The sequence below is a fragment of the Bactrocera latifrons genome, unplaced genomic scaffold (genome assembly GCF_001853355.1).
Source record: "Bactrocera latifrons isolate USDA-ARS-PBARC rearing strain unplaced genomic scaffold, ASM185335v1 scaffold_56, whole genome shotgun sequence".
Classification (NCBI taxonomy): Eukaryota; Metazoa; Arthropoda; class Insecta; order Diptera; family Tephritidae; genus Bactrocera; species Bactrocera latifrons.
This window is the reverse complement of record NW_017537223.1, coordinates 1190991-1201604: the sequence shown is the minus strand read 5'-3', so window position 1 is coordinate 1201604 and position 10614 is coordinate 1190991. Positions and strand designations below refer to the sequence as shown.

At 38.1% G+C, this 10614-nt stretch overlaps 1 protein-coding gene across 1 annotated transcript in view; it reads left to right on the top strand.

The window, feature by feature from the left end:
* LOC108974508 overlaps positions 1 to 10378 on the top strand; it is a 34158-nt gene extending 23780 nt beyond the window's left edge. The window contains exons 2-4 of the mRNA XM_018942391.1: positions 4828 to 5239; positions 5332 to 7404; positions 8815 to 10378. Coding sequence (XP_018797936.1) covers positions 4889 to 5239; positions 5332 to 7404; positions 8815 to 9345 — 2955 coding nt within the window. The 5' untranslated portion in view covers positions 4828 to 4888 and the 3' untranslated portion in view covers positions 9346 to 10378. The remainder of the gene's footprint in view (positions 1 to 4827; positions 5240 to 5331; positions 7405 to 8814) is intronic.
* The last annotated feature ends 236 nt before the right edge of the window (positions 10379 to 10614 follow it).

Sequence of the window (10614 nt, the reverse complement as noted above, 5' to 3'; positions counted from 1 at the left end):
TTCGATATAAAAAACTTTATATTTGAAAAATTTCGTGTTTTAAATATTTTGTACAAACTTTTTTTTTTTTTAAATTTACTGTTATACGAAAATAATTTGCAATTCGAACCAAATTTGCAATTGAATAAAAATAATTGCAGTTAAAAAAATTAAATTTTTAGATTTAAAAAATTTTAGAGTTTTAGAAAAATTTACAGTTATGTGAAAATAATTTGCAGTCGCATAAAAAACAATTAACGGTTATAAAAAGTAAGGTTCTAAAATTTTTCAGTTGAAAAAAATGTACAGTTATATGAAAATAGTTTGCTGTTTAAGAAAAATTTACAGTTAGATACATATGTATATAAGTAATGTACAATTATGGAGAAAGTAGTTACAAAAAATTTTTAGATTTGAAAAAATTTTTGGAGTTGTAGAAAAAATTTACAGTTATGTCAAAGTAATTTGCAGTTACAAAAAAATTAAAGTTACATATAAAATTATTAACGGTAATAAAAAAAATAGTTGCAAAAATTTTTGAGCTAAAAGAATTTATTTACAGTTATAATTAATTTTGCAGTTATAAACATTTTTATCTCGATATAGAAAACAATTTACAGTTAAACATAAAAGAATACAATTTATGAAAAAAATTTGGAAAAATGTTATTTTTAAAGCAACACATATTGTTGCTCAATTTTATTGTCTTTGACGCTCTCACAAAAAACAACTGAGCTGTGCAAATTTAGTTGTCATTGGATTTAAGCTCGAAGCACATATGCACAGCAGCATGCTTATGAGCCACTGCAATCGCTCGGAAATATTTATTAAATAAATTTTTACACACACACATACAAATACATCCAGTGACTTACGCCATACGGCCTAAAGCGAAATTATGTTTCAACGCTGACCGACATTGATTTCGTATTTAAATATGGAGCATTTTCATATTTGCAAACAACAAATACGCATGCGCCACACGTACGTGCATTAGCTGGAGCAAAAAACTTTAGCGTTGTGTGTGTGGGTGTGTGAGTGCGCGCGCGACCTTTGCGTGTTCACACAAAAGACTAATAAAAGTCCGTATAAACACTGGCGCATTGTTTATTGATTACGCTTAATGCTTTTACTGTATAGCGCATGCAATGCTCGCTGCTTTTTGCTTATTGCTTACACTTTAAAATAATTTTGTTATTTATTCATATTATAAAAAGGGACAAAAATGTCAACGTAAAAGCGGAAATTTAATTTTTTCTTGCGGAAATTAAAATTGTGTCATATTTCAATATGGCAACAATCAGCGTACACTTGTTGTTGTACACAAACACACAGCACCATTGTTATTTGTGTTGCTCTATTTCGCCTTTGTGCGGTTATGTACATGTGCATGTATGTGTTGGCCCTTATGGCAGCCAACCTTTTAAAATCGCGTGTGTGTGTGGGCGGTGGCGTATACGTAACACGTTAGTGTAACTGATACACTATTTGTGTGGTCCCTGTGGGACATTTTGTGAGTTTATACCATTTTATAATTTATTTTCAACAAAAAAATTTAGGATTACAATATTTTATTATAAAAAAAGTACTTTTTATAAGTCACCCTTTATAATAATGCCAATAAAAATATTTTATCTTCAACAAAATTGCGCTTTGCAACTTCTGTAAACGCTTGAGTAACTGCTCCAGTAACTGGTCRCCATCGCACTAGTCCATCTTCGTGCAATTGTGTCCGCTTGCCTCTAACTTTCGTTGCGCTGTTTCCATGTTTTCCTCAAAGCAAGTGGGAATTATTTGTACGTGTGTAATGGGTGTGCACATAAACGGTTGTTTGTTTATGCGGTTATGCATTGTTGCATTGTTACATTGCTACATTCAATGTTGCTTAAAATATATTACAAATTAAAAAGTATATYGAATGCACACGTGTTGTGCGGAGGGGGAGCGCGGACGAGAGGCGAAAAAAGCGCTTAAGCTCTTTGCCCATATCCTCGGTAAATAAAATACGATGCAATGCATATTTATGCATACGTGTATAATATAATACAATAAAATTGATATTGTGATTGTTTGATTGTTTGCTGTGCAGTTTCTTTTTCATCGGAATTTTTTATATTTCTGTGGCTGAAATGAAATGTATACAAAGCTAAGGAAGTGAGGGAAATTGGAATTATTAAATTGTTAAATGGACAATTTAATGTTGCGTAGACATAGTTAAAGTTTTAACACGTATTTTCAAATTCCATTTATTGCTTTTTTATTTTCGAGTAACAAAATATCGAAAAATAGTGAAATACGGACAATTGTTATCATTTCCAATTAGAAGCGTCTTAAGGTCTGTTCGTAAAGTAGTCTTTATGCGTCAGATAATCCCTGTTTACTTTTAAGTTCAAAATAGGTGGCAACCCCCTAAATGAAAAATATTTTCAGGGCATATTTAGTTCGATAATTTTAAAGAAATATTAAATTTGTAATAAAAATTACCTAAAAATTTAAAAGAGGTGAAATAAAATATTTTTAAAGAAATATTTAGTTTTATAAATAAAAATTTAAAGCAGGTGGCAACTATTTACACAAAATATATTCGTAAATCTTGGTTTGATATTTTTAAAGATAATGTACATATATAAAGACGAAAACGAAATATTTTAGTAAAAATGTAAAACAGATGGCAACTCTTCACACACAAAATATTCAAAACGCATATAAATTTGATATTTTTTACGAAATATTAAAATGTTTGTATAAATAAAATTAAAAACAATTTAACTTATGTATGTGGCAACTTTTTACACGAAAAATATTTTTGAAGCATTTTTTGTTTGTTACTATTATTTTTTTTCATAAATGGAATTGATTAAAAATATAATACAGGGTCAACTCTTCAAACATATTCGTAAAGTAAAAAATTTAATAAAGGTGGCAACTGTTGAAGAAAAATTATTCTTTATTCATATTTTTTGACATTTATAGAAAAGTTTTAATTATTTCTATTAACAAAATTAAAAAATATTTAAAATAGGTGGCAACTCTTTACACAAAAAAATATTTCTGGAGCATATTTAGTTTGATATTTTTAAACACCATATAAATTTTTGTGTTAATAAAATTGATCAAAAATGTAAAACCGGGGGCAACAGTTTACGTAAGAACTTTCAACAAAATTAATTGATATTTTAAATAGGTGGCAACTCTTTATACAAAAAATATTTCTGATGCATATTTATTATGCTACTTTAAAGGAATATTCTATTTTTTTCATGAATGAAACTTAGTCAAATTTAATCAGTGGCAAGTTGGCAACTCTGTACCCAAAAAATCTTCGTAAAGCATATTTGATATTTTTAAAGAGATGTTGAGTTTTAAAAAAAGTAATTAAGAAACAAGTTAAAATAGGTGGCAACCCTCCAAACAAATTTTCAAATTTGTCTAAAACCTCTGCGATTTGAAGTATTTCTTGTTGTCTTATTTTAATTTGAAATATATTAATTTTGGCGAACTTCTCAATAATGCGAGGATTACTACCCAACTCATAACTTACTCACCCTAGAAAAAATTCAAAGTACGAATTTACCGACCAATCATATTTTGTAACAACGGGCAGCTTTGTATCATGCGTATTTACACGTCACGTTGCCAACAGTCAAAAAAAAAAAGCAGCAGCTGTACTTATAATGAGCACACTCAAGCTCTAACACTCGGGAGTACGGTTATAAACCACCGTTAGGAGTCAAGCACCTGTGTTGACCCATTTCAATTGCTCATAAATGGTAGCAACCAATGTGCGATTCCTAATGCGTAATAGCACACACACAGACACAAATTGCCGTGTGTTTGTGTCGACACACCTATTGCTCGCCCAGTTGCTTCCTTCCATTTCCGCCTTATGCAATGCATGCGAAACGGTGCATAGTGGAAACCAATAAAATGCCAATTTTTGCAGTAGTTCTCGTTAAATAAGTTCGACTGCTGTGGCTGTTGACGTTTGCGCTATCGATGTGTTCGTGAGTTGTGTGCCTGTGTGAGTGTGTGAGTGTGTGAGTGCCCAGTTACCTGGAATCGAAGTTAAGTGCAGTACAGTGTTGTGGAGTACTTGCAAAACTGTTGCAACATCAGAAGTGCAACTGTAAGTTACAACAGGGAGTGTTTGTGAGTGTGTGTGTGTGCGTAGTTGTTACGGTCATTCAGGTGGAAAGAGCGTATTTGTACTCGTAAATGCACTCAGGGCACAGGTTTGCTTGTGTATTACAAATGCGCTTATAAGTACTTCTACAAATAACGGTATATTTACACATTTAATTGCAAACTCCGTTATACACAGTTATACATAGATATATATATATATATATATATATTCATGTAGGTAGAGCCGGTTTATGCTAACGGTTGTACGTGTTCTCAGTACCAAATCAATACTAAAATTAATACTTAGACTTTTTCGTTTTATTTTTGTAGTTTTAYTTAAAATTTTAATTATATTTTTAAATTAGTTTTCGTTTTAGACTTAATTTTAATTTGAATTAATTTTAATTTTAATTCTATTTTTAATTTTAGTTTTAATTTTAATTTTAATTTTAGTTTAGTTTTAATTTTAATTTTAGTTTAGTTTTAATTTTAATTAATTTTAATTTAAATTCTATTTTTGATTTTAATTTTATTTTCAGTTTTAATTTTAATTTTGGTTTAAGTAACTCCATTTATAAATTTCCAACATAAAATATTGGTTTATTATTATTATTATTTATTAGAGTAACATGAAATATTAAACCAACTTGAGTAACTACACACTAGCTACCAGGAAAATATCGGTTTAATATTAATATGTATTCCTTACTCTCTTGCTTACAGATCACCTCCATTAACGAATTCTCCAACTGAGTCTTATCATAAACCAATAACAACAAAAACTATGGCTTTCCAGCGCAGCTACAGCAAAGTGTGGTGGGGCTCTGATAATCAACAGTTACCCTCCTCTTTGGCGCTGTCCTCAGCGGCGGGTGGCGCATCCTCCATCGGCGATGGCAGCAGTTTCACAAGTGGCGGTTTCTACTACGGCTCYTMCTTCACACAAAAGACACAACAACTGAATGCGCAGCGTACGCAGTACAACAACCACAGTGGCGGATAYCATTCGCTGGATTCGGGCAGCTTTCGTTCGCACGTGGGCAATTTGTCGCGTATACAGGAAGTCGATGACGAGCACAACAACTCGAAGTTGTCGTGGGCCAAACGTGACAGTCCCGGCAGTCTACGCAGTCAGGTGAGTGATATTACATCATAAGATGACAGTCATCGTATATAACGCATTGTTACTAATCAGCATAAATTTCTATGCTTCGCGAATATTTGCAGGACTCGGGCTTCTCTGACAATGATGAGTCGCACAGCGGTCGCAGTCTCGGCGGACGTTCGTCGAAACCCTCCTCACCCAGCGCCAAATCGACGGGCAGCGTACGCAGTGCTGCCAGTACGCCGAGTTCAGTGCGCTCAGCGGCGGTTGAGACGCCACCCACAGTTATCAGACGCGTAGGCAAATCAGAATTCTATTCACCGCTGGTGAACGTATCGCGCCGTATATCATTTTCCGGTTCACCTGCCACAACGGCCGCGCTGGATACCGCCTTAGCCGCGAAGCAGGACTCAACGTCACATTTGCCGAAATGCTTGACTGCTGATGAGCTGTTGATGGACGAGGCTGTGAGTGCTGCAAAGAAATTGAATTTCGACGATGCTAAAGCGAGCGGTGGACTGGCCATTGCCGGACCGCAGCAAGCGCAACAACAGCAACCGAAACGACGACGCCGTATCATACGTCAGCCCACGAAACCCATGTCGCCCACAAAGCGCCGCACCTTACTCGAGGAAACAGACAATAGTGATGAGGAGCGCGATGTCGGCAGCGCGGTGAAAGACAGTAATTCATTTGATGAGCTTGATCGTTCAGCGGAACATAATCGCTCACGTACGCGTTTGCATGTTGTGCCAGATTACAACAATGAAACAGTCTATCTTGGTGTGGCTGCCACAACTCCCACCACAAAGCCGTATAACAATGAAACGGTGGTACTGGGCGCCGGCGATAAAATTACGAGCCCCACTRGTGAAGATAACAACAACAATACGCTTAAGTACGAATGGCTCGATATGGACAACACATTGTCGCCACTGAAAGAAACCGAACAGCGTTTTTTGGCTAGTACGAGCACACCGAAAGCGTCACAACGCAGCAGTGTGAATCCGTGGATGCAGATATCTTTCCGCCACGTCACGCATGAGTATGATAATCCATTGTTAAACGGTCATGCACCGGATCTGCAGCATTGGTTGCATGATTTGCGATCGTCATATGAACACGAAGTGATGTCTACACTACAGACTAAGTCTATAGCGCAAGAGGCCTTCAAGAATCTGACGTTAACGACGAATACCGTGGCCAAATTGATACGGCAGTTGCAACAGCGCGCTCTTTCCATGCAATCGGATTTTGAGCGTGTAGAGCGCATATTGTCCGGGGCGCAGGAGGCCACACTACACGAGGCGCTCTCTAGCGCTGAACAGCTGGTGGAGAACGTCGCGGAGTTTACACAGGTGCTCGAGCGACGCGCTGTCTTCTTCAATGAGTCGCGCGCCGATCGCAAGCGTTATGACGAAAATATTCAGCAAATACGTATCATAACAAAGGACACACGCTACTCACTCCAGCGCCAACACTACATCAATCTAGAGTCGTTGTTAGATGATGTGCATGTGCTGAAGCGCTCCCTACTGATTAGTCTGCGTCAGCTGTTTGAGAAAATGGTGCGCGTTATCGTACAAAGCGTCGAACAGGGCCATTGCGACCTCATGCTGCGCGCCAACATCAACATGATTGCGACGCTGATGAACATCGATTACGAGGGCTTCGCTTCGCTCACCGACGCGTTCGTGCAGAATGAAGCCGTGCGCGCCCTATTCATCGTCTGCCTCGAGAATAAGTTGTCCTCAGTGCGCGCGCAAGCATTGCGTGCACTTGCTACAGTTTGTTGCTCACCAGCGGCGATTGCGCAACTGGGTGCCTGTGGTGGCATCGAAATCGTGCGCGACATTATACAAGTGCCGGGTAAAGAGCGCAAAGGCGAATTTAAACGCGGCGATATTGAGCGTCGCGAGGCGGTCTCACTGCTGACGCAAATCACTGCTGCCTGGCATGGCCCTGAGCACCGCGTTGACGRCTTGAAGGCGTGTGCAGAGATCATAGTGGAAGGGCTGACACAGTTGATAACGAGTACTGTGTGCGCGCAGACGTTGCTTTTATGTGCAGCCGCTTTGAATAATCTGAGTCGCATCGAGGTGACGTCACACTACTCGATAATGTCAAACGAGGCAATCTTCAAATTGATTGAGGTGGTGCAGACGCGTGGCGAAGAGGCATCTATTTTTCTATACGTAAGTACATAATACCCAAAGCCTTTCWGTGTGTGTGTCGATGTATTTTATGTGAAAATGTTTGGTTTTTTTTGCGAAATAAGGAGTTGATTTGGAATGCAAGGAGCTCTATACAGATTGAATCTCTATCCAGATTAGGTTTCATACGATATTATCAAATGAGAAAAGTTTACGTATGGTATGAAATTCTGATGCTTTACGCTCCTTCAGAATTTCAGTTATTCACTTCTTTTTCCTAGAGTTCGACAACCTTCTAGAAGAATAAATGAAAGAGAAAATACGAGTAAAAGGTACACAGAATGGCGGATAGAGGATTCTACGATATAGCCCTAGAGTATAGTAGTAGACTCCTAACTTCTTCATTCCCATTAGAAGGAAATATTTGACATACAATTGACAATTGGAAAAACAAATAGCCATTCTAAGTCTCCTTCCCAAATTGTCCCAATTTCGGTGGCACGGAGTAACGTATAAAACACCCAATTCAACAGAACAAGCCATCATATATTTTCTTCAGAAAGAACACAAGTTCAWAGTAAAACAAAACCAAAACCAAAAAGGGAAATCAATTTCATATTAGAATGTGTATTTTATGAGCCTCTAAAATGACGTAGGTAGGGTTGAGCATGCGGCCCAAATGCCATAAGAAGGCGAGTAGCATGAGATCTGAATGAGAAATGGCATACAAGAAGGAACTAAAAATCTCGTAAATCGACCAACAATCCGAGCCAACTGTGCTGTATGGGGACATTGAACTGACGAATGACATGAATCGATGCCGTGATGAGCCGTGTTGAGTATTTGAGTGGTGCTGCGTGGGCTGCGCCGGATGGACGCTGGAGTATATAAATCACTCAGTCAATCGCTACTAAAAAGCAATTTCTAATTTTATTGAAAGCTTTTCAAGTAACATTTGCTCAAATGGTATATTAAAGTGACTGTTGGATGAGAAAGCAACCAAAAGCAGACGGCGGCGGGGTAAGAGGGATGAAGGCACACTTAGCTACCACGGCAGGAATTCCCAATGACAAAATGCTTAAGCTTCGTGCCGACGCCTATGAGCATTAAAGCAGTTTGGTGGTTGGCGGCAGCTAGTTCCGGCTGCCAAATGTGTGCGGGGAGGAGATGAGAGCTGCTGAAATTTATTCCCAAATTTGTAAAGTAATTTTTCTCTTTTCTGCTTCTTTGAGAGTAAAGTGTATTTCTCATTTTGTTTTGTGGCACAACCAAATTCTTCACTTTCAATGTTTTTGCGACAGAGGCTCCGAACCTGCTGTGAGTGTGTGTGTGTGTGTGAAAGCGTATGCCTATTCAATTGCCATGAGGCACATTCATTTTAGAATATTAGCAATCAAATTTTGACTTATTCTAACGCGTTGCATTTTGTCTTCTTTTTCTTCTCCATTGCAGGAACAAATCGTTGCGATGTTGCACAATATGTCGATGAACAAGAAGTGCCACAGTCACTTGGCCAATGGCAGCATCATAAATTTCATCACGTGCGCATACCAAACGGAATTYTACAAGTGCTACGAATCGCGCGCCGAGTGCGATGCCCAGCGCCGCACTATCAAAATGATTCTGCATACGCTGACACACTTGGTGCACGAGTCCAGTCTGGGCATTGAACTGCTGGAGCAGCACCGCGTGCCCGCCTTCTTTCGCCAAGCGCTGTCTATTGGCAGCGCTGCTGGTGGTGGTGGCGCTGGTGCTGGTATGGAGGTATGGTCCCTGGACGGTAGCCATGGCAGAGACATTTCGGCGTTGGCGCGCCAATTGCTGCAGGCGCAAAAACAGGAGCAAACTGTCGCGCAGGACGGCTGTAATGGCGCGCTGACTACCGCTACTGGAAATGGTGATGGCGCGCAAGCCATTGCTGGCAGTGGCAGTGGTAGAGGCAATTTTAAATTCAATTTGACGCGTCAGGAGAGTTTCGTCTGAGTGGTTGTTTGAGTGGCATGCAACTCAGCTGCACATGTATGTTGCGCGTTGCGCGTTGAGYGCCTTGGGTTATTAGGCCGCTGCAGTCATCGTYGCTTCGGTTAATCARCCGCCAGTCCTTTAAATACAATTACCGCTTGTTTTTCTCGCCTCAGACTTACTTACCAGGCAATCGCGCTTGTAGCGTCGCTTATGCGCTCGCCGTACCGCTCACGTGTGGTGCCTTCAGCCAYACAAAAGGAACTGCTGATGACGCTGGAAGAGAAGTGTAAACGAGGTTTTGCCACTTTTACTAGCTAAAAGTATGCGCAAAGTCTCTGTAAGATTTTGAAAAATAAAGTTCTTAATTTTGACGTATATATGTATTGTTTATTTAACAGTAAATGCGCGCATAAATAATATCACTTTATAATTTTGTTTTCGTTGTGCGCGTCGAAAAGTGCACGTTTGACCGGCGAATGTTGTAAATAAATTAATTTGTAAAAATGTTTATAAATTAGCATAAATTTTTTATTAATTAAAAATTCAAAAAAAAAATAACTTTTTTGAAATAAAAGGTAAACTAGTTAGCATGTATGTGTGTATATATGTAGTGCGCTAATGTTTTACGCGTGGTTTTGAAAACATGCCATAATTCGCGCATTGCTTTTTGACAGCACTTGTAATTAAATTAATTATGTACAAACCATTTCCACATCGAATGTGCGAACTCAACGGAGTAACGTAGTCAGTTATGTGCCAAAAATCGTTCAAATTCATGTGTGTCGCTGTGTGACCGATATTACCACTGTATTACGAGTATAGCAACGAGTGTGCGTGTGTTGGTATTAATTGCGTATGAGCCGTTTTTTTGCGTTGCTCTCGCTTTATAAATCACAAATGACACGCAATAATTTTGCTACTCAAAAAATTTAATATATTTATGTTTGTATACTTGTATATAATATTTATAGTGTCGTTTTTTGTGCAGACAAATTTATTAATAATTAATTCACGAATTTTTCATACAATTAAGTTTTTCGTACTGTATTCTTTTTTTGCCATCATTATTGAAAGAATGTAATAAAAAAGCAATCATATACAAATTATGGATCAGTTCTGTGTTTCAATATTTTTGAGGAAAATAATTCACGTAAGTAAGCGAAACTCACAGTGGCCGAGTGGTTATGGGTTCAAATTACATAAAAAATACTTGGCTAGGTTAGGTTAGGTTAGTCTATTATAGCCTTGACAGATGGCAGCGTTAATCCGGATTAACTACGCACTTCA